The following is a 24378-nucleotide window of genomic DNA, read 5'->3' on the forward strand; positions in this document are numbered from 1 at the left end:
AGAGGAGGTACAGGAAAAGGACGTGGTGCTGTCTGGGTTCAGCCATGCTCACAGCACTGCTCCCACCATTCAGACCACTGGTGGAGCTGTGAAGCTGCGCACTCGGCTGGCTCGCTGCACACATCTCATTGTGCACAGCCACCCCAGGCTGCATCCTGGCTTAGCAGCTGTCAGCACAGAGGTTGATTGCCCACAGGTGTCCGTCCTTGGCTGTCAGTTACCCAGCAAGCACGGAGCTGCTGACCTGGTGCTCAGCACAGCCTGGCTGGGGTTGGTCTGGGCAGCTCTTATGAACAGGGTGGTGCTGTAGATCTCTTTGGTTGGTGGGGACCTGGCCTGATGAGGTCTGGGTATCACAAACCAAATTAAAGCATAGTGGAGAAGTAAGTGGGAAGTCTTATAGATGTGCAGGATGAAAAAAAGAGGAGCAGCTGGCATGTGCTGGGGCTGTCCCACAAGGGAAGGGCTGGGTCAGTGCAGTACCTGGCTGCTGGGCAGCATCTCTGGGGCTGGGGTCCTATTTGGGTAGACCCAATGTCACCCCATAGTGTGGATGGAAAGCTCAGGAGAAGGATACCACAAGGTGCCCGTCTTTGTAGTGTTAGGAGAGGTGTGCATGGCAAGGAAACAAAGCAGGCTTTGGGATGGGGACTGGGCTTACAGCATGGCTTGTGCTCACTCTGCAGTCACTGGCAGCCTCTTAGGAGGAGCACCGTGAGGAGTGGGGGGTGGATGATCCTTACAGCCTGCAGTGCGTTCCCTTTTCTTGATAAGAAGTAATGTGTGTGTGGGGGGGGGGGGGTTCCATTTGTGCAGAGTTCATGGGAAAGAAAAAGATGTAAAAGATGTAAGCAGTTTCTTCCATCATCTGGAGAGCTGAGATGCTCAGCAGGAGTGGCTTAGCACCAGCACTGAGTGCTTTGGGGAAATCTGGAATGGCCTCCACAAGCAGGATGCTTGCTATTGGCACCAGCCCCTTTATTTGCCATCAAGGGGCAGCTCTCCATAGCAGAAGTGGGTCGGGTGTCCATCTGAACGTGGCAGCTCTGCTTGCCAGCCTTCTGGTCGGATGCCATCAGGGATGTTTGGTTGTATTTATGAGCAGTAACAGTATGTGAGGGGGGAAAGTTGCTGATTAACTCAGATTGAGAATAAATGTGTGAAACTGAAGGAAAATAGGTGCTCCTGCTAAGAAATATCTTTGCTGTCGGTTACAAATGAGTCACTCAACAGCTGCATTTGACACTGATGGTATCATACAGACATGAATATTTTTCCTTCTCCTTACATTTCGATGTCAATCCACCAACAGTGATATCAGGTAGCATTAGTCGGCTCAGGAGTAGATGTACCTCCTGGGAAGGGATGTCTGCACAGAAATAGATGTGCATGGAGATCTCCAGATCAGGAGTGAAAGACAGAAAGGCAGGGAGTGAGAAATGCAAGGGTTTGTTAAAACAACAGGCATATCTGTGGATCAGAGTTTGAAGGTACAACTGAATATCAGCACTTAATGAAGCCAAGTAATTCAGCTGATAAAGCCTGCCCTGGAAACTATGAGCTGCATTGCTCCTGCCCCCAGCCAGCCCTTGGGCTCATTGCCTCATCTTTGTGTTTTCTTTAGCATCCTTTATCATTGCTTTACACACTGCTGTCTATAGGAACTGGTTTGCTAACTCTGGGCTGTGATTTAAGCACACTGGAAATGTCTCCTGCTCTGCTTTTCATTTTGAGAGCTGCTGTTGCAGTCCCTGTGCTGCTCTCAGCTCCAGGCACATCCTGGAGCACACAGATCTGTCTGTTCCACAGCCCAGGCGTTCTCACAGCTCTCATTGGTAACTCAGGATATCTCAGCACTCCTCTAAGAATTATTATTTACAATTTATGTATTTATTTATTTGACCACTGAGATCAGCACCATATGCATGAAATGTTCTGTCTCAGTAACAGCAATGATTACTATTTTGCCCAAAGGACCCAGATGTTTGCACTGATGTAGATGGGGCCGTTTCCTTACAGACAGGAACACAGAATGCTAACACACAACAGGCCACTTCCCACTGACAGCTTGGAGAGCAGTGGGTGAGAACCTGCAAAACTTCAGATGCCATTGAAAAAAGGCAACTTTGGATAGCAGTAGCTTCTCATTAAACTTAGCTTTGGTTTTCTGGCTGAGGGCCATCAATAAGAAATCATTTTGCAGATGCCCAATTCACGTTGATGTGACTCACTATTTAAAGTAGCAAATGTGCAAACTCAGGTCTCTGAAGTTTTCTCAAAGTTCCAAGCACCGGCTTGACTTGTCCAAGTCCAAATACTTCATGTTATGACCACTGAAGTCCCTGCTTTATTACTGCAAAAACTTGGGCGTCAGCCATTCGGGTGAGATCAACAGCAAGCACTTGTGATAAGCATGCAATCATTTTATTGCTGCCATTTTCATGTGGAAGTGGAAAGCAGGGATTTGGATGTGCTCTGCGCCTTCAAGTCACTGCAAGGCAGCGGGACCACCTGGGGGTCACAGCATTGCTGAACTGCCTCCACGGTGCCTCAGTTCCAGGCCATTTTCTTCCAAAAATGCCTCTGTGCAGTAACTCCTAGGCACCCTGCGTTAGGCTGCTTTTCAGAAACGTGTGCCTGGCTGTTGTGATGATTCATCTGTGAGACGAGGGCTGGAAAGCAGAGCCGTGCGGTGCTGCGCTCTGCTTGGACTCCGAAATATCTGTAGTTCTGATCTCAGACACAGGGGTTTTGTTCTGCTTTCTACCATATCTACTTCAGAAGCAAGAGGCATCAGAACTTTGTTATCTGATGCTAAGTTGACGCCAAGGGACAACATCTGCTTTGACAGCAGCAGGGCACAGCATTCCTGTTGGTCAGGAGCCTTCCTGTCCCCCCACGGCTCAGCTTTGCTGGGCAGGAGCCCCACAGGCTGCAGTGGCCGTGAGTTCCTGAGCAGGAGCTGAGCACGGCGCAGGCAGCCCCTCCTGCATGAGAGCCGTGGTGCCTGGCAGCAGGATTGAGGCAGGCAGGGACTGATTGCCCGTGGCAATGAGACGTGGGCTCTTCTTTTCTCACAGAACCTGCTTTCTATTCTCAGTGACATGCACACGTGCTAAAAATTTGTCCAGAAGCGTGCATCAAACCAAAATAGTTTTTCCTCCTTAAAGCATGCTATAAAGGGAAGCAGAAAGGGAGGAAGGCAAGGCAAACTTTGATCAAAGGAAATGTCTGTTTAGCTCACACCAAGATGCTTTATTTCCACCTGGAGGGTCTAACACAAAGCAGTGCAGTCAGGAGCTGGGCTATGCATGAAATCACTGTGGGAGAAATGGACACAGTGCAGTTTCTTCTCATCTCTCCCACCCCTGCTGCAGGACACAGCAGTGGCTGTGAAGTCACAGTGTTCCCCTCTGCTGCATGGGCACAGTGGGAAAGCCACTACTTTAAATTCTGGTTTTATAGCACTTCAGGTTAGTAAAAAAACCTCCCCCCCCCCCCCCCCCCAGGTATTCATTCACCTTGCAGTCTCCCAGGTGCCATGAAATATTCATTTCTTTATTTTCTTGCTAATTCACACACTGAATCCATTCTAAATCTCTCAGTTGTGCTATTCTCCCATTGCAACCAGCGGGGCCAGTGTTTGTGTCCGTGTGGTGCCCAAACCCAGCAGCACTGCTGCCAGGAGCACTGGGACATGCTGTGGCTGTCAGCAGGTGCTGGGATGCTGCTGGAGCTGCCTGTCGGCCCCAAGCAGCGCTGTATTCAGAGCTCTCAGTGATAAACAACTGCCCAGCTGTAGCTGATGGTCTTCAATATTTCAGTGGTTTGAACAAGCCATTAAATAAACAGAGGCTGAGGGAGCTGGGGGTGTTCAACACGGAGAAGGGAGAGCTCTGGGGAGACCTCGTTGCTGCCCTCCAGTATTGAAGGGAGCATATAAACAGGAGGGAGAGTGACTTTTTACATGGTCTGATACAAAAGGGAACAGCTTTAAACCAAGAGAGGAAAGATTTCGATGCAATGCTAGTTGGAAATTCTTTGCCGAGGGTGGTGTGGCCCTGGCACTGCTGCCCAGAGCTGTGGGTGCCCCATCCCTGGAGGAGCCCCAGGCCCTGGGCAGGCTGAACTGGGGGGCACCCAGCCCATGGCAGGGGTGGGGCTGGGGGGCTCTAGGGGCCCTTCCAGCCAGCCATTATGTGTTTCTATGAATAAATGGCTGCAGAGACCTGTGCTGAATCCATGCAGATGTGCAGTGTGGCTGTGAGTCAGTTGTGCTAGCAGTGGAAGGAGCACAGGAGCTGGCCTGGGGCTGTGGCCCCTCAGTGGGCAGCTCGATGTACCTGGACGTGACATCTTGCTGTGTTGCCTGACAAGGCAGGCTGCTGGCATTAGATGGAGAGGCTGGATTTTGCACTGGAACAGGCCAAGCTGTTTTCTTCCTCACCTGCTGGAGGTGGCATTCTCTGAAGTGGCAGCCACAGGTTGTGCCCTGAGCTGCAGAGAGCCGTGCCTGCAGCTCACCGGGTGCCTGCTCCTTTTTGCTGTCTCTGAGCCCCCAGCCCTCCTGCCCTCCGTGAGGTGTTCCCCATGTGTAGGGGGCTGTGGTGAAGGGATGCTCAGAGTGGAGGTTGCTGCTCCTAGTCACACAGCTCCATGGCTAATGATAAGATGCTGCATCTGCTCTTACACGCAGCAGAGATAGAGGTTGAGGGTGTTTTTCTGTCTTGCTCCATTTGATTCCCATGCAGGCTTGCAATTGATTTTCCCCAAATAAATCGACTCCCGTCATCATAACACAACCAGATGGGGAGGGCTTAGTGAAAATACCTCCGGAGAGGCCGGCAGAGAGGCGGATGCAGGAAGCAGATCCTCCCCGTAATGCTGGCACGGTTTGGTAAGTTCCATCTGAAAAATCAAAAGCTGTTCCCTGTGCTGAGTCACAGCCCCTCGGCGCCGGAGGCAGCGCGCAGGTGAGGCAGCGCCGCTCGGAATCCCTGCTGAGCGCGTTTCTCAGCTGATCCCATTTGATCACCTCCTTACAGTGCATTGCAGGTGTGATTCTGTCTGCAGAAGGGTTCTGTCGCGTTTCTGTCTCGCGGCTGCGTGGCTTTTCCGAGGCTTTTGCCAGCCCTGATGGCAGCCCCCCGCGCCCCATGGCAGGAGCAGCCCCGTGCCCCCAGCCCGGCCTGAGGCACAGCACAGCCCCTCTTGTGCCCCTGCAGTGCAATCCTACTGAATTTGGGGGCGCCGGGCGCATCGCTCCCCCGCCGGCTGGAAGCAACAGCTTTATTTAGACTCGTTTTTATGGCGCGTTCCAGCGGTTCAGACGCACAGCTAAAGGCTGTTTGCTTTCTGAAGCTTTTCCATCTTCTTAAATCTACAGAACTGGGGTGAAATCCAGAGTGTGAGTGTGCATGGGGGGATGGGAGAGGGGGCTGGCGGTGCTGGGAGCCAACCAGCAGAGCTGCACAGCAGCATCCCCTGACCACCGTTAAAACACAGCGTTTGGCTTTGGAAAGTAGCCCTGTTTGTGTTGCTAAGATATGGATTATTTAGATGGAAAAATAATCTCTGTCTATAATCTCAGATACAGACACAGAAATTTAATTCGCTTGTAGGTTGCAGATTTGTATTTTATGAACAAAACCACTTCCAACGTAAATATTAAACTCCAGATATCATGGGTAAATATGTGCTTTCTATGTACTTTTCTATAGATTTTAAAAAGCAAGAACTGGTATCCCGAGGGGCTGTGGTTGGTGCAGAACTGCCCAGCCCCCAAGGCTGCCCTCCCACCCCACTTATTCTCCACCACCCTTGAGCCCTTGGGCTCCTGCTCCTCACTCAGGCCCCACTCCTTCACTCCTGTCCATTCCTATTCTAATACAGAAATGGACAAAGTGAACTGAAAGGGTGGGGGAAAAGGTCTTGCTACATTGAAGGACCAAGAGACACTGCTGTCTCAGCCCTGATGCCTGGAGTGTTGTACGAGGGAGGTCCGGTCCCAGCCTAGGAGCTCTGATGTGGGGCTGGGGGCAACACAGTTGTGCTGGGAGCTATAAATGTTTCTGCAGATTCACTGAAGACAGTATTTTATGTGTCTTACTGCCAAAACAAAGTTCTTGGTGTTCTATTCCACTTTTGGTTCTGAGCAGCAGATACGTTTTGGCTATTTTTTCTCCCAAAGAGAAAGCAAAATGGCATGTGGAGGCTGCATGATAACCACTGAGGCTCCCCAGGGCTGGAAGCTGGGGCCATGTGCTCTTCATGGTCATCTGAGTACTGCATGCTTTCCTAACTGGCGTGATTCGGGGCAGTGCTGAGCCTGGCTCTGCACCACGTCCTCTCCATCACAGCAAGGTGGGCTTCCAGCGCAGGCCAACTGCATTCCTGTCATGCTCTGCCTGCTGCCATGGGAGCTCCGCAGCCTGAACCACACAGCTGACCCAGCCTGCTGGTCTGCCACAGGGCTTATTGCAGGCACTGAGTGATGACATGTGTGTGGCTCCGGCCATGGGCTTGGAGTTGGTGCCTGGTCCAGAGAGGCTGCTTACAGCCCTGGCTGCCCTGGGCATAGACATAGATTCGCTCCGTGATCCTCATTTGATGTGAGCTGGGGTTGGAGTGAGACATTCCCAGCGATGGGGCTGATCTCCTTCCTTCTGGTTGTGCTGTGGTTGGGCAGCAGGGCTGGGTGCTTCCCTGCACCATGTGTGCTCAGGGAAGCTGCAAGAAGGAATCAGAACAATGATCTCGTTGGAACAAGTGAGGATGCAGCTGGAGCCCTGTGGTGAGCTTTGGGTTCCACTATTTTCTGGAGGAATCTGGGTTCTGTGGGGAGACTGTTTTAAAGAAATAAAAGAGCAGCAAGAGGGGTTGTGTGCCTAGAGCTGAGTGCTGGGGCAGCTCACCACAGGGCCCACTGCTGCAGGGGAAGAGAAACTGCAGTGATTGTGCTGGGAGCCCCTTCAAAACAGCCACAAACCCAATCACAGCAGTGAGCAGTGCAATACAAAGGCTGCATAATTATAGTGATATTTCCTGTGTTCCTTCCAGTATCTGCTGATGGAGATGTAACGGCTGGAGCGGAGCAGGGCGCTCGCTGCAGTGCTCCTCAGCTGCTGCAGGTGGGACTTCTGTGTGCTGGGACAGTCCTCTTCCACACTGCTGTGCCATTGCAGAAGGCCACCCCACGCCGTGCTGTTGCAGGCTGTTCTCCTACCAGTGCTGCTGGGGCTCTGTTGCTCACTGCTCACCAACCCAGCAATGCTGAGGTTCACGGCGGCAGCACAGAGCAGTCAAACAGCACCCTGTGGAGGATCAGACAGGTGTGCAGGGCTGGAAGCTGTGCCCTGCAGGTGCCACAGGGCTGCAGAGCCTTGGAGCAGCGTGGCATTGTGCTGGTGCTGCCTGGCTGATGGGAGCAGCAGGGCAGGGCGTGCTGCTGTTGCCTGCAGAGCACAGTGCAAAAGGGAAGGTGCAGCTTTCCTCTGCAAAACCCATAACTGTCCCCTGCCAGCGTCCCTTAATAATGTTGGGTAGTTTCTTGTCCTTGCAGTATTGTGGAAAAAAATCAGAGCAGTTGTTCTCACTCTCATAACGTCAATAATTTATAACTGCCTGCTTAATGTCTCTTGCACAAATCACGGATCCTGATAATTTATCTCCTGGCTGCACCTTTTGTTTCAGATGAGTGTTGGTGTGATAATGACTGCCTTCCTGCAACATTGCAATGCTTTCCATCTTATTTCCTATCTCCTGCTATTACAATCTAATACCTTGTTTACCTTGCTGCTACACAACAGATGTCCCCAGTGATGACTTGATCTTTCCTTCTAAACCTCTGTCTGCAGGGTATGCCAAATTATATTTTTAAATATAGATTATCTTGTACTTTTCATATTGAATCTTGCGTTGCTTAGTTACCTAATTTTCTGTGCTTATTGTTTTAAATTTTTCTTCCTTCTTCTTGCTTTAATCCCTCCCTCATCTCGACTGACCTAGATAATCCTGTTATCAGCAGGTTGTGATAGCCTGTCCACTCTTTCCACAGGTTGCCAGCAGGGTCCCAAACTTTGCCAGCCCACCTCCAGTCCAGGCAGCCCTTTTGCTGGGACTGTCCATCCCAATGGCTGTTCCCCCTCTGATTCTGTGCCCTGTACATGATGAGTTGCTTAAGCTTCGTCTTACCAAATCTTCTTAAGCAGCTAATAGCTTAGCACCCAGCCCTTAAGCATACACCATGAAACTGAGACTCAGATTTGCACTCTCATGCTGTACACGTGTGTTTACCTGCAAGGTTTCACTGAGCACAGGCTGCTGCTCACTGCCAAGGGCGAGGGTCAGCCAGGAGGTCAGGAGCCAGGAGGGTGCATCCTCCTAACTAGGAGTGGTGCAGCACAGGCTTGTGAGAAGCAATATTCTGTGAAGGAGTGAGTGCAGAGGGCTGCCAGATGGAAAATGCCAAATTCAAGTACTATTCAGCATGGTGAAGCCCTGGCACTGCTGCCCAGAGCTGTGGGTGCCCCGTCCCTGGAGGAGCCCCAGGCCAAAGCCGGGCCGGGGCAGCCAGAACCGGGGGGCACTCAGCCCATGGCAGGCTGTGCAGCTCTGAGGTCCCTTCCAACCCATCATGCTGGGATTCTGCCATTAGCCAGATGCAACACTGGACAAATAATAAGGAAAGAGCTCTTCTGTAGCTGCGCCCTGTCTGCAGGCAGAGTTCTGTCAGAGGGTTCCACCACTTGGTGATACTGCATTTTTTACAATGAAAAGCAATGCCAGCGCTATTTGCAGCCTGAACAAGTCTCTGAGAGGGACACTGGCTGGCATTGCTCCCAGGAGATTCCATTTGGGAATGGGCGACTTCATTCGTGGTGTTTATGGGCCAGAAGAGCCCATGTGGTGCTGCAGGTTTCCTTTTGGTGGAGCATTTTGGCACTTGGTGTTGTGCAGGCTAAAAAAGGCCACGGCACTGGTGTGGGATAGGTCCTTGGGATGGGTAAATGAGCTCCAGTGATAGAAAGGGAGAGTGAGTGGCAGCCTTTAAGCAAGGCAGACTCATGTTCCTATAACTTCTGGTACCCAGGTACTCCTCGAGTGCAACAAAACAGTTTCAACACAATCTGTATCCAATAATTAAACATCTAAGGGTTAGCAGCTATTGGAAAGAAAAGGGCATGTTTTATAGATGTGCATGTTCTTGTGGGAAATTAAAAGCAAGTTGGGAAACTAAGCTATCAGAAGCAGACATGACAGACCCACACAGTGATGCTGGGCAGTGGATGCACCAGCTGACACTGGGCTCCGGTCTGTCACTTCTCGACATTTGACTTCAGAAACTGGAAACATCCATTTTCTATTTTATTTGTGTGTCTTCTTTTATCTCTGTTTTCTTTCCTTTGGACAGTGCTGCAAATCTGGACAATTCCCATGCTTGAGCAGCACTCAGAGGTCAAGCATTGGTGCTAAATCTATTCTTCTCTATTGGATGAACCACGGAAGTCCAAGACTACAAAAGGGTGTTTGGGACCAGAGCTCACCTGGGGACAGGCTGTAAGGTTTGGGGTTGCTGATATTGTATTTTGAAGCCATGTTTGGCCTAGCTGAGAGATGAGGTCTTTCTCATTGTTTGTCATAGCATCAGATACTTGGAGCTGTCACGTTACACCACTGGTTTCTAAATGGAAATACTGGGAACCTGATGTAGAAGACAAGTTGGTCTGTTATAGGAACGTGCTTAGCAACATGCATTTCCTTGCAGATGATCTGTAGGGAGCTTTTCATTGAAATAATCTCATCGGGGTGGGGGTGGCACATTTCACTTTGCATTTTAGGATTCAGCTGTAGAAGAACAGCCAACATTCTGCTTACACCCCATTAATTACGTTAGCACCCTGTGTTGAAGTGTGGGGTTTTCTGTTCCTGGCTCGGTTAAGCCAACCCTCAGCTCTGCAGCAGGCAGCCACTGTTGGTGCCGTTGTGCCACTGGGAGCTCACTGCTGACACAGAGCACGTTTCCAAGCTGCTGTTCAGTTCTAGTCTGTTGCATGCAGTGTGGCAGCAGATACACTGATGTGGTTGATTTTACTTCTTGCCTTTGAATATCGGATGTCTCTTGAGGGCAGGTGGAAGGCGTGTGAGCCTCCTGGTGCTGTTGGAGCTGTAATCCTTAACACATGTTTGTCATTGGTCCTGCTTGCAGGAGGCTGTACAGCACTCATTTTTTTTGGATGAACTGCCTTCTGAGTTGATCACTCAATTTATTTGTACGTTTATTGCTTCTTACATTTAGTGAAGCATTAGAAGACTCAGTTGTAAAACATGGCCCTCTTGTACAGTGAGGGCAGTGAGGCCCTGGAACAGGCTGCACAGAGATGAGGTGGATGCAGTTTCCCTGGAGACTTTCAGGGCCAGGCTGGATCAGACTCTGGGCAACCTGATCCAGCTTTGGTGTCACTGTTGAGGGCAGGGGGTTGCACTAGATAGCCTGCAGAGCCCCCTTCCACCTCTTAGGATTCTGTGATTCTATGATTCTGATTTACGTCATCCTTCTTTGTAACTGCAGTTGTATCTTGAATATGGCAACGTGCACAAAATGGATGTGATTCTCCATTGAAATCAGCCCATTTCTGGCATCTAGTCTTGGTTAAAGAAAGCATTTAAAAGATGACAGAGCTCCTGTGCTGAAAAAAACATTTCCCTAAAGGAATGGATTCCTGGCCCTGCTTTAGGTGAGCTGGTTCTGCCCTGCTGAATGGAAGTCTCCCTGACTGTTCTGTTCCATGAAACTGCAGAGAAATGGATACCTGCAAGCTAACAAAATTGACCAGAATGATTGATGCGGCATCATGGATCAAGTCAGCTTTAAATAAAGAAATCAGTTTACAGCTTAAAAATTCCTTGCCATGTGCATCTGCTTAAAGCAGAACCCAGAACCCCCTCTGAGCAGAAGTCACGTTGCCATGGACAGCAGCAGTGAGGGAGAAGCCCCTGCCCCACAGCTGCTGTGCTCTGTGCTCAGGACCACACACTCCATTGCTGCAGGGTTTGGTATTCTCCCCATTCCATTCCTGGGAGGGCATTTTGCCTTCAAGACGTTGTTCAGTCATCTTCTGAGGCCTGGAATGACTCAGGGTTTTTCTGGTTTTGTTGCTGTTGCTTAAACCTTATTCATTTCTTCAAATTTAATTTAAAGCACTCATTTTGTTTCCTTGTAGCTGGAAATGTCAGGCAGATAACAATTACCTCACATGGATCACAGCACGCACAGGTTCGTGGCTTAGCTTGGGAGCACAGATGAGCACAGAGCCCTGCAGACTGAGCACCCATGGGTGCTGTATGGAGGAGGCCAGCATTCTGCTCCCAGGGCGGCGGTTCGTTTGGCAGAAAGCAATTGCCTGAAAGGGGCCTTTAGGTGCCAGAAGCAGACACAAAAAGAGAAAGGTTTGTCAAAGTGCTGCACTCATCCTGCTGCCCCATTCTCCCTGCAAGCTCCTTTTCCTTTTTGCATTAATCATTTTCTGTTTGCTGAGCATCTCTCTGTCCTCCTGGCAGGTGCTCTGCACCATTAAAACATGCTGTGTTATGGAGCAGTGTGTTCTGGTTGTCCACAGCACTCAGCAGCACTGAGGAGCACAGCCCAGGGCAGCTCCCAGGGCAGGTGCTGCAGCAGATGGGTGCAGGCAGTTCCTGCTGTCCCCAGGGACACCCATGGTAGGTTCAGTCCCCCTTCTCAGGTTTGAAGATCCGAAGGACTTCTGGTTTTCACTTAGATCTGCCCCCAGCTATTTCAGATTACAGCAGTTCTTAATCGCAGTTCATTTGGGTTCATGTGAGATCGTCGGTGAGATTCAGGATGCGAATAGCCCAGAGCACACAATTTCCAGCAACAGCTTTCATCTATTCCCAGCCATATGCTATTATGTTGTAATGTGTCAGAAACCTGTGTACCTACAATTATCCCAGCTAATTGGGTAACAGTGCATATCAATACAGCTGCGTTTGTTATAGTTTTGCTGCCCCAGTTCCAGTTCCTGAGCTGAGATCAGCTGGGTGCTGCCCACTTCCAGTGCTAAGAAGCCCCATGCTGTGATGCTCAGTGACAAATCTGCAGTCGCAGTAATGTGACATTCAAACAGCTTCTCCTTTCTGAACTCACAGATCATTACTAAATTGGATATCACTCTAGGTTCCATCCTTTCCAGCAGTGTTCCTGCTAGTAGCCTGCATGGTGTGAAGGGCAGCCCTCTGTTCTCCAGTGACTGCAATACAGAACATCTCCCTTTTACCAGAATTCATCCAAAGCTCTCTTGGTCCTCCCCAAGGTCTTTCCCAAGGTCTTTCCCATCTCCCCCCCACCAGCAGGCCCAGACCTGATTCCATGGGCACTGGGACCCCCAGCCTTCCCTGGGACCCTTTCAGATGCTCGTGGCAGAGGATCAGTGCTGAGCTCCATACAGTGCAGTGGGGCCCACAGTGTGTACCCCCATCCCACACCGACACCCCCAGGACACACTGCCAGCAGCGCTCGTGCTTTGATCCAATTTTTGCTTTCTTAACCAGCTTATGGGCCAAGCAACGTGCTGCCTGCTAAACGAGGGGACAGAGGTGGGCTGAGACTGGGGAGGGGACCTCAGCAATTGCCAAGATGTGGCAATTTAAACCGATGAAAAAACAGGTTTGAAATAATCTGACCCTCAAAGAATAAGCTTCTGGGACATGAGCGGGCAGCATTAGAGCTTATGGGCATCTAACAACTTGTAGTCCACTTCCTAGCAAGTTCTTGTTTGCTGCTGTTAAATGTGTTTCTATTAGCGTAGAACTGGGCACATATCTGGTTACAAATGAAACAAATTCTCCAACTAAAAATCCGTTTTTTCTCTTGGAAAACCAGAGTCAGGCTGAGGAAAGGTCCCACCTGCCACCAGCATCCTGCCATGCTGCCTGATCCTCGATGGCACATTGGCTGAGGATGAGTCACTCTGGAAATCGGTCGTGTTTCTGATATCTGAAGTGCAGTGCTGTTTGTTGCCACGGTACAGCCTGCTATTTCCAATCTCATTCATCAACTGAATAGCTGCAAGAACTGGAATCTTTTTCTGATAGCACTGCAGTGAAATGCCACCTGATGCTCCGCAGTCCAGCTGTGTTGTGTGTTCGCACAGAAGAGGGTTGGAGAAGTGCCATTAAATAATTATTTGGCGATATTAATGACGTGCTCAAAACACCGCCATGAAGTGCTTTCGGGTCACGCGATGCCATCTGTGTTGCAGTTGCCTGTGGTTCATCACACAGGAATGAATTCCTCGGGGAAGTGGATGGGTTGTGCAGACTGCTTGTGATCGAGATAATGCAATGACACAGCATTAAGCTGAGAGAATTAAGTTTGAAATGCATCCCTCAGTAATAATCCCAGGGAGATCTGTGAAATTACTGCGAGCTGCTCTAGTTCAGCTGGGCATTCGGGTGGGTGTACATTGCACTGCTATTGTAACACCCCGATGGATTTGTGTACACAAAGTACTGCAGAGTATCCAAGGAAAAAAGAAAAATTAACTTCCTACCTATCAGCTACAGCCCCTACGTTCTGTAAATTTCTTTAACAATTTAGCCATAGGAGATATAAGAGCAAAAAAGGTGTCCTGCTCAGGCAATGTCAAACTTGTGTTAAAATGGCAGTTCTGTGTGCTGGGATTTGGGAACAACTATGCCTTCTGGTCCTTACATGCCATTAATGTAACTGTAAACCATGCTGCTCACAGATGTGACTCCCAGTTACGTTTTGCATTTAAAAAGCACAAGCACACGAAAAGAAAGCCCACAAATAGCTGTAACATTTAAGATGAAAGGTCAGTACGGATGTGAAGCAGACAGGTAATTACATAATTACACACAGGCTGTGTGTGCATGTAAGTAAGCTATGGATGTGCAGCTAACAGGGGCCAGGATTTTGCTGTGGACTTTGTGACCTTGGCCCAGCCATCAGTGAGTGGAAGCTAACGATGGCCGAGGATTAATCTTTGGGGACAGACTGCGGCCGGCAGGATTTGACATGTGTCTGTTAAAGCTGTAGCTGGCACTGATCTAATCCTGAGCAACGGCCGGGATGGACTTCCAGCTGCAGGAACCCATTGCTGTGGGGTTTTGTGGCTTTGTTTCCTTTCTTACTGGATGCTCTTTCTTCAAAGGCACAGCCTGGATGGCTGTTTGCTTGTTTTTGATGGTGGGGACTGAGAGGTGCTCTGGAACAGCCTCCTGTTGATAAATCAGGTAGACCACCAGGGATTTGTTGGCACAAATTAGAGGGCACCACCTCTTTTTGGAGCTGAAATCTCCAAGGCAAGATGCAGTTTCCCACTCACGTGGCACTTGTCTGGAAGTAGGGTGCTGAGCACAAGGCTCCTGCGCCCCAAACTCCTGTCCTACCTGCAAGGCTTCTCCCTGCTCTGCTGTCTTCTACCCAAATTCACATGAGATTTGGTTTTAAACCTGACATTTTCTCAGCAGAAGTGTGATTAAGACAGATACACTCCTATGGAAGTTTGGGTTACCTGCATTTGATCTTGTTAAACATATATATAAATATGTATACATATTTAAAATCAAGCTCAGCTCAGTCAAGCAATGATATCAACAGCATAAAGACAAAGATCCTCATAGCATGCATGAGCTAAATACCAGCATAACTCTGTGTGCATGACAATTTGTGTCTTGGCAATTCTTGATCTCAGGGCTTTAAAGGCTCACTGCCTGCTCGCTGTGCTTTACCATGGCATTTCCAACAGCTCTTCTTCTCCTCATGTTGCAGGTAAGCCACATACTTGTTGTGACAAACATTTATGCACTGAAAACATAGGTTTCGGGTGGCAAAACTGTGCTGAATTTATCAGATAGATTAGGGCTAAAATTTAAGTCTTCATGAAAATTAGGAAAAATTCGTGGTAACATCCTTGGAAGTTTCTGTTGCAGAGTCCAGAAAATGAGAGCCTGGGTTACAGTGCTGGGCTGTGTGAGCAGATGGTTGGCATCTTCTGTCAGGTGTGGGGGCTGCTCCAAGCTGAGAAGAGATTAAAAGAGCAAAAGAGTCTCTTTATCATGAGAGCCTATAGGCAGAGTGCAAAAGTTCGTTTTGCTTAAAATATTGATACAAATATGGTTTGGAGTTGAGAGAGGGCAGATTGGGGTTGGATGTCAGGGGGAAGCTCTTTGCTATGAGAGTGGTGAGGTGCTGGAGCAGCTGCCCAGAGAGGCTGTGATGCCCCGTCCATCCCTGCAGGTGTTCAAGGCCATTGGATGGGGCCCTGGGCAGCCTGGGCTGTTATGAAATGTGGAGGTTGGTGGCCCTGCATTGGTGGGGGGGGTTGGAGATTCATGATCGTTGGGGTCCCTTCCAACCCGGGCCATTCTGTGATTCCATGATACACTGGGTTGCAATTTACTCATTTATTTTAAGTTGTGGTGAAACCTTGATTTCAGAAACTGTTATCTAGAAAACATGTTTTCCAATTAGCCTTGATGTCTGCATTCCAAGTCAGGAGCCAAAAGAATGATGAGCCCTTGCTGGAGGCAGCGTATGATGCATTATTAATGCTATTTTCAATATCAAACATGTCAGGAATCATACACATGCTATATTCTCCCAGCATCAAAAATACGAAGGCCTTATTGCTGATAGATCTTAAAGATGCTCCGCTACAGAACTTGCTGGAAAAAAAAGGAAATCTACCCATGTGACATGGCTCTGTCACAGGCAGTGCTTCCTGCCCATTCTTTCCCAGGACCACAAGCTCCATGTCCTGCCATGCTGCCTGCTGTCCCAGCTGTGCACACCCCAGCTCGGCCCCTTGGAGCACTGCTCACCTGCAGCTGTCAGAGCAGAACAGAGCCAGCAGGGAATGACTGGTTTGCATTCCTTCTCCAGAAAGGAAAATTCTTTGGTGGTTTTAAACTGAGACAGGAGAGGTTGAGGTTGGATATTAGGGGGAAGTTTTTCAGCCAGAGGGTGGTGAGGCACTGGCACAGGTTGCCCAAGGAGGCTGTGGATGCCCCATCCCTGCAGGCATTCAAGGCCAGGCTGGATGTGGCTCTGGGCAGCCTGGGCTGCTGGTTGGTGACCTGCACATAGCAGGGGGTTGGAGCTGGATGAGCACTGTGCTCCTTTGCAACCCAGGCCATGCTGTGATTCTATGATGATATCATTGTACGGATGATGCTGTTACTTGGAAATATTTTTATGGGTTCTTTTTCTCCCAGTATTTGGGAGCAATATGCCCCCACGCCTGGCCCTGTCCCAGCAGCCTGCAGATGGCTGATGTGCAGGCAGGCACGCACCAGCCGGCACCGCTGTCTCAGTGTTACAAGGCCACAAGGTTTTGAAACACAAATAACCACTTTCATACTCTGCAACAATGATGCTTGTTCCCCAGCAGGCGCAGAAGCTCAGGGCTGTCCCTAGAAAGCTGCCACGCTCTGTTCAGACCAGTTTCCCATTATATCTCCAGGGAAAGCAGGGCTGCTTTTCCTGAGTGCCCCGTTCTGAGCTGTGTGATCCCTTCCTGATCGCTGGAACGGCAAACGCTGCAGGGCTGCTCTGTGTGTAGAGCAGCCCATAGTGACACTGCTTTGGGGTTTTCCCTTTAATCCCTTACACTGAGTGTGTCAGCCTGAGAAGCCCACAAGTGGGCAGGTCCGTGGTTGGTGCTGTGTGTCTTTGTCCTCCCTGCCGCTGTCTTCATGGATAAGCAGCAACAAGGAAATGGGTTTTTGTAACGTTGTGGTGCCTCTGCTCTGTCTCACACAAAGTCTCTGCTGTAAATTCCAGCAGGGCTTTTGCTGCTTTGCTCTCTCAATCAATGTCCTCGCAGGTGAACAGCAGCTCAGGTTATGTCCCTTACTTAAATAGAGCTGAACGAATCTGGTCAGTAATTGCATATATTGCTCATACTGCATTTTAATTTTTTTGTATTTAGAAGCTCGGGAGCCTGACTGGTTCTTGTCTTTGAAATGAGTGTCTCTGAATCCAGTGGAGTTCCATGAATGTATATTATCTAAAATCTGTCTACCATTCACTAACCATTCATTGATTTGAACAAAATGAGGCAAAACTAAAGTGAAACCATACAAGGGAGCATTTAGCAATGCTGACATGGCCCAGTCCTTGGTCCCAGCCTGATTTTCCTTCCCTCTCCCCTCCTTCTCAGGGAAGGACACAGACTCAGGTCTGTAGCAGGGCAGGGAGCACCTCCTTCTCTGTGTGCTCCAGGGTCCACATCTTCCACGACAGGAGGGGAAATTCTTTACAGAGAGAGTGGTGAGGTGCTGGAGCAGCTGCCCAGAGAGGCTGTGATGCCCCGTCCATCCCTGGAGGTGTTCAAGGCCAGGTTGGATGGGGCCCTGGGCAGCCTGGGCTGCTATGAAATGTGGAGGTTGGTGGCCCTGCATGTGGCAAGGGATTTGGAGCTTCATGATCGTTGGGGTCCCTTCCAACCCTGGCCATTCTATGATTCTGTATGTGCAGGGCATCCCACCAGCCTGGGCCAGGGCTTGGGGGTCTGCACTCTGTCATACCCAATAATACATCCTGCTGTAGCTCTGCACAGATCTACATCTCATGTACCCATGTTTCCTCTGGGAAGTGGGAGAAGCACAATTCTTTTTGTGTGCTTTCCTCTGGGAAACCTTCCCTGCCTCCCTCACAAGTTTTAGAGCTTGCAGTGTGCATGCAGAGTGGCTTCTCCATCGTGCTGCAGCTCTCAGTGCCAGCAGTACCTGCGCAGAGATCGTTACCAAGGCTGATCAAATTCCGATTATCTGCATCCCTTAATCCTCTGATGTTTTCCTTGGCTACATTCAAGATTAATCGTTATATCCTTTCTTCAGCCTTAAAGATTTAATTAAAAGAGAAAAAGAGTCGTCAATTTCTGCGTAGTTTTTCAGAACCAGTCTTATTACAGTAAGTAGTGGTGAGGCAGCAGATTTTTCTCTGGGAAATCTTGTTAAAGCCTTAGCATTCCAGAGTGGAAGCTCCTGATGGCAGCTCCATGCCTGCACTGATCTGATGGGAGCCTGTGGGATCTGCACTCCAGTTCTGTGCCCATCCGTTGTCACCTCCCTTGTGTTACGGGACGTGTTGTGCGACCAGAGCTGAGCTGGCAGAAAACTTCTCACTCTGATTCCTGGGGGAATGGATGCCACATGTGGGCAGCCCCATCTGGGCCAAAAGTGGCCACCCATGGGCTCAGGGCAGCTCCCAGCTTTCCAGGCTCCTATGGGACAGAGCAGAACAGGCTAATCGTAGCTCACGTTGTCACCCTGGGGGTGTCAGACAGCTCTGTGCTGTGACCGTGTGCTGTCCCCCAAAGCAGCTGCTGGGCTTGTGCTCCTTCTACTGTGCCTCTATTAACAGTTTTGCCCTTTGCTTTCTTGTTCCAGTTTCTTCAGTTTGCTTTCTGTAAACAAGCAAACGTTCTTGTAGTTTTTGCCCTTCAGAAGTAGAGGTTCTGATGTAAGTTATTCTGACAAATCACTGTGTCATGAAATCTGTTATTTCTCTGACATTCACATATAAGCAGTTAAAATTGGATTACGCTGCTTCTCATTTCCCAGGGTTGTGGAGCAGCCAGACTCCACTGACCACAGCCATCACTGCAACATATTGTTTAAGAAAGTCGTTGTCATACACATAAATGCCTCATTCATCTCAGAAGGTGGAATTCAGTGCCATGGGCTACGGACTGCCCCATTTTCTGCTTGAAGATACCTCTGTTCTCGAGCAGCCACTGACGCAGTGTATCTTCTTACAGAAACAAGCAGGAATTTCAAACGCTAAGGATATCTACGCCACCTCTTTAGAGATTTTGTAGCGTGTATCCAACATTTTTTTCATTTTAATTTCTTTGAATTACTAAAAACATGTTGGTTTTTTTCTGTAGAAAAATGGAGGCTGCAGTCAAACACCACCACAGGAAACAGCAGAGCTAAGGCTGCTCACACTGCCCTGCTTTGGTCCCCTGGCAGCAGTGCAGCTCTTTCCTCCACCCCTCCACATCCGTGCTCCCCATCACCCAGCAGCTCTGTCCATTTGTTCCCAAACTTGGCCACCTCCCCCAGGTGCTCTCAGCCCTGTTCTAGCTTCTCATCTCGGTTAAATAGCACCAGAGGTGGCTGCCCCCATCTGCTCTTTTCTCCTCATGGATGCAGGTGTTTGCTCTTAGAACATAAACTGGATTTCTTTCATTATGATGTTATTTTTATTTATTATTATTCTGTTATTGCAGCTGTCTGCAATGCTTAGCCTCCTTCCTAGCACTTGGACAGGACTAGGGCTGCTCTACTGTGCTTTTCATTATGAATCAAGATGAATATCTCAGTGCATTCAAAGTCATTGTCTAAAAGCATTTTTATCTGCATTAATAAGGTTAGTGTTAAGGAGTCTGGGAATACTTTTCCAAATGAGAGCTTTCTGTGTATGTTTTATTGTATGAATTCACCAAAATTTGGAAACAAAGCGTTATTTCAAAACAGAAGTGTGATGACAGTTAAAAATGCATTCCAATGGATTTTGGAACTGATGAATGCATGCAATCTGTCTGCAGTTTGGCTTTATCTTAGCAAGTTACTTCTCCAGCGAAGCATTTTTCATCAGATTTTTTGTTATTCTTCAACCTTCAGTTGTGTTCTGAAGCGCCATCCTTTCTGCTCTTTGCTCCCAAACAACAAAACGTGTGCTGGCACAGAAAGCTTCTGGGGCTTTGTGCAACCCCTGCTTGTTCCTATAGCTTCTTGCTATTTCTAACACTTTTATTATGTTTACCATTGCTTTCTTAAAGTTATTTGGAGGAAAGCAAACTTTTTTATGTGAGACATTTTTCTGCCCTTACTGGAAGCAGATTTCCCAGCCAGAGCCGTGAGGGTGCCTTGAGACTGGAGGTGGAAGGCCAGGCATTGCTAAGGCTAGGAATGGCATCCGGGATCATTGAGTCCAACCGAGCACAGTCCACATCCTCCGTGCTGTGTGAATGCAAAGTGCAGGTGAATGATGAGATGAACGGTGAGAAACGTTTCAATGACAGCCAGTGGTGTAAATGGTGTGCTGTGCGCCCAGCAGTGCAGGCTGAGCTCCAGGGCGGAGCACCTGAGCTGGCGGTGTGAGCTTCGAGTTCCCGAATCCCAGCTCCCAGCTCTGCGCTCCTCCCTGCAACGGGAGACGGGAGGAGGAGTGAGAAAGGCCGCAGCAGCTCGTGGCTCGGATGGGTTTCCGTGCCTTTGAAGCACCGCTCGGACATCATGGGGCGAGATGCCGGCACACTGCCCGTCCTTTGACGCCTCGTGGCGGCAAACCCGTATTTATCAGACATGTTTATTGACCATAAACCTGGCTGTGGATGGGCACCGGGCGGTGGTGCGCAGCCCGGGCAGAGCCCCGCAGTGCCCACAGGGGACACCGGCGCCCGGCAGCGCTGCCCAGCCCTGCACTCACACGTCTGCTTCCCTCCCTGCAGGCGGCTGAGAAGATGTAGCGCCGGAGGAGCAGCACCGCAGGGGGACGCGGGGCCGCACCATGTCGAGGAGGGGCAGCAGCCGCGCCAGGCCCGACGCCTTGGCCGCCCTGCAGGCCGCCAACGAGGAGCTGCGGGCCAAGCTCACCGACATCCAGATCGAGCTCCAGCAGGAGAAGAGCAAGGTGTGCTTCCTTCCCACCCCTCTCGGCCCTCCGCCTCGCGCGCAGCCCGTTGCCGTGCCTTGGGAAACACGTGGCCAACGGGGATCGACCCTGTGTGAAGCGAGCTGGCCCGTTCCCATCCAGCTCTGAAGCGGTTCCCCCGTGCTGCAGCACAAGGCGCCCCGCTCCCAAGCCGGAGCCGCGGCCCCGCGGCAGCCATCAGCCCTGCGTGGCCGCCGGGACGCAGCCCCGCTAGAGACACGCAGTGCCCGCGAGCGCGGCGCTGTGCTCTGCACCAATCGGCCCCGTGATCTGACACTGGAGGCTACGATTCTAATTTTTAAGGAAGTTGGCCAAGGCAGCACACACACATACATTTCAATAGGGCGGCAACCAGTAATTCCGTGGTGAAGCAGAGTCTGCAGCTTTAAGAACAAGGACGCTGCTTTCCATCCCACTGCCATCCCCTTTTTGATACATGGCTTCTCATCGTAGCTTCTATTGAGTTCCTGCTGCAGTTTTGAACTGAAATATCATTTGACCCTTCTGTGGTCGGGTACATTTTGTTATTTGCAATGCAGAATTCATCTCTGAAAAAGCACCTGATGAAATTCTGCTGTTTGGGGCTTCGCAGCAGCTGTCGCCAGGCTTTCTGTACTTCCCTGCATGTGCAGACAGCTGCATTCAGGTCTGTGCCTGAGCAGCCCCATGGGATGTGGCAGGAGGGCTTCTTCAGAGACCCAGCCAGAAAGCAAAGGGCTCAGACTTCTCTGGAAGGGCTAATTCTTAGGTGTGTATGAAACATAATTCTGTCCATAGCTTGTATCACAGACATGTTAGTCCAGTTTCTGAGCATTTGCCTCATGTGGTGTTTGGATATTAATGCTTAGTTCACTTGGGCTTTGTGCTTCTTGCAGAAATTTATTGCACTTACATGTCAGCTAATGCTTCTTGGGCACTAAATCAGGCAAATTGAAGTCTCTGAGACCGCAAGGGATTATTAAAATATACAGATATTGCCACTGAGGCTGACTTCTTGACAAAGTCTTTTCTATCGAGCTGTCAGGATTCCTTTTCTCCTATTCACAAATTACTTTCTTCCAGTTCTCTGTAACGTTGCAGTTTTTCCTTTGCAGCCGCAGTGTTTAGTTCTATAGAGTGCTCTCATTTGGGAGACAGACTTAGACATATTCTTAGCAAGGAAGCCTTATTGTGTCACCATAGGAAGACAAACGCAGCTTCGCTAAAAAGAATTGACCTGACCTTTTTTTTTTCCCAGTAAGTAAATAATTATAAAGTACCGAATATTCATTTCCTAATCTTGGCATTTGAATATATGCACAGACTGATCTGATAAACAACTTGGAGCAGAAAAGAGAGCAAATGGAATTGTGCTCCCTGCCCCTGAGCAAACCTGCTCAAAGGAGGTGGTCACGTATGCAAACGCCACAAGTGCTACAGCAGATACATGCTGGAATACACTGCACTGCAACGCCTGCCACTGAGCCAAACCTGCTCCCACTGAGGTGGATATTGTCCCCTAGGACCTGTGGCACACTGGTACCCCAGGACACCACTGGTGGCTGCTGCCAGCAGTACCAGCTCTCCCGGTGCGTGTGCAAGTGTAACCCCCCATGCACACAGCTGCATTCACTGCTACTGTGGTCAGAATTAAAGGAAAGGATCTCTGACTTAGTGCCTCGTTGAAGTGCACCGGTTCATAGCCACAGCACACAGAGGACCAGTTGCATTTGAAGAGTTTTATCCATTGCCACCACCAGTTTTGGTTATGTGGAGCTACACTGGCTCTGGTAGCTACATGGTGAACATTTGGTGCTTCTGTGGGAGGGGACGGATCCTGTTAGGGCTGTGACAAATGTGATCCTGGTGTTTCTGGTGTGCCTGGAATCACACACAGCCCTGAGACCCCCGGCTGCACTGGGGGGCAGCTCTCGAGGGCCCCATCAGAGCCCCAGACCTGGAGTCCAGCAGCACTGCAGATGGGAAGCACAAAGAACCTTTCCCACAAATCATAAAGGCCTTCTCCTTGAGGAAAAGGGTTTTGTATTGTGCATTTTGTTCAAATGAAATGCCTCAAGAGAGGAAATTTCTCTTTTTGAAGCATACAGCATGAAGGCAGGGGGAGCAGTGAGGTCTGCTAAGGGATGGATCTGATGCCAGAGCAGCCGAGGCAGTGCCTGCTGATCCCATTGGTACCCAAAAGCTCTTCTGAAGAGGGTTCCTAAAGCACCTGAGATAAAGGACATTTGTACTCCTGCATCAGTAGCACCAGCTCTCCCAGGCACAGATGTAAAACATTAGGTGTGATACAATAATGTGATCCATATCTGTCCTAGATTATCTCAGAATTTCTGGTAATCATTTTGTTCGTAAAAATGCTGCTCTTGTTTGGTTTTCCATGCAGGTCAGCAAGTTGGAGAGAGAGAAGAATCAGGAGGTGAAGCAAATCAAAGAGCACGAGCAGCACAAAAGCACAGTGGTGGTCACAGAGCTCAAAGTCAAACTTCACGAAGAGAAAATGAAGGAGCTCCAAGCTGTTCGGGAAGCACTTCTGAGACAGCACGAGGCCGAACTGCTCAGAGTAATAAAAATTAAAGATAACGAGATCCAGAGACTCCAGGCCCTGCTGACTGCTGTGCGCGACGGGGCTCCCGACAAGGTGAAAACCGTGCTGCTGACAGAGGCCAAGGAGGAGGCCAAGAGGGGCTTCGAGGTAGAGAAAATAAAAATGCAGCAGGAAATTTCGGAACTTAAGGGGGCTAAGAAACAAGTGGAGGAGGCTCTGACTATGGTCATCCAAGCTGACAAAATTAAAGCCGCAGAGATAAGGAGCGTGTATCACCTGCACCAAGAGGAAATCACCAGGATTAAGAGGGAGTGTGAGAGGGAAATCCGCAGGCTGGTATGTGTTGCTGTCTGTACCGGTGCTTTTACTAACGCTTTTGTTATTGATAGCGGTTCAATGAAAGTGCTGGGCTGCTTAGATGCATGAGGATGGGCAACCAAACTTCTGGAGCTTACTCCAGACCCATTTTCTGATTGCTAATAGAGATGTCCAAATGTCTTTTTTTAAACCTGCTATGGGATGATTTTGTATGGAGCTTCTTTTTACCTCTGTCAGTGCTTATTGGTACAAGCCATGTTTCAGATGTGAGGAACAGGCCTTTTGTTGCCAGCTGTGTGAGGGGAATCCCACAAAATAGCCATGCTTTTTGGCCTCCTGCAGCCTTTCATCCCTTTCCCCTTCTCTTTCCCCACCCTTTGCTCCTCACTGACCAACTTCCATCCCTCCCCATTGCTGGTTCCTGTAAACATTCCATAACAAGCTGTATGCAATCCCAACATGCTGTTTTCTCCCATCCTAGAGTCCTGAGCCCTGCAGCCTGGAGGTGACGACCCCACCACTCTGCAGGGTGCTCAGGAGGAATTCTCCCCTCTGCGTCCCCCCTCAGTGGCTTTCCCCCAGGGCAGACAGTGACAGTCCCTCTCCGTGGACCCATCTGAGCCTTGCTGCATCTGTGTGTTTCAATCAGCTCATCAGACCATTTGAGTTTCAGCTACGACAGATTGGATCTCAAAAGCTACACACCAACAGCTTCAGAATACAAATCCAATGGACTTGGAAGCTAGTTGGGGATGTTAGAATGTGCCACTTAAAGAAAAACAGGAGAATTCCCCATGGAAGGGAAGTC

The 24378-nt window shown here is 49.6% G+C and overlaps 1 protein-coding gene across 26 annotated transcripts in view; it reads left to right on the top strand.

The window, feature by feature from the left end:
- Positions 1–24378, top strand: part of JAKMIP3 (Janus kinase and microtubule interacting protein 3) — a 50607-nt gene that overhangs the window by 6180 nt on the left and 20049 nt on the right. For all 26 annotated transcript variants that reach the window (XM_048943948.1, XM_048943954.1, XM_048943950.1 and 23 more), the window contains exons 2-3: positions 20505–20686; positions 23091–23588. In XM_048943948.1, coding sequence (XP_048799905.1) covers positions 20564–20686; positions 23091–23588 — 621 coding nt within the window. In that variant the 5' untranslated portion in view covers positions 20505–20563. The remainder of the gene's footprint in view (positions 1–20504; positions 20687–23090; positions 23589–24378) is intronic.

Source organism: Lagopus muta, chromosome 5 (assembly GCF_023343835.1).
Source record: "Lagopus muta isolate bLagMut1 chromosome 5, bLagMut1 primary, whole genome shotgun sequence".
Classification (NCBI taxonomy): domain Eukaryota; kingdom Metazoa; phylum Chordata; class Aves; order Galliformes; family Phasianidae; genus Lagopus; species Lagopus muta.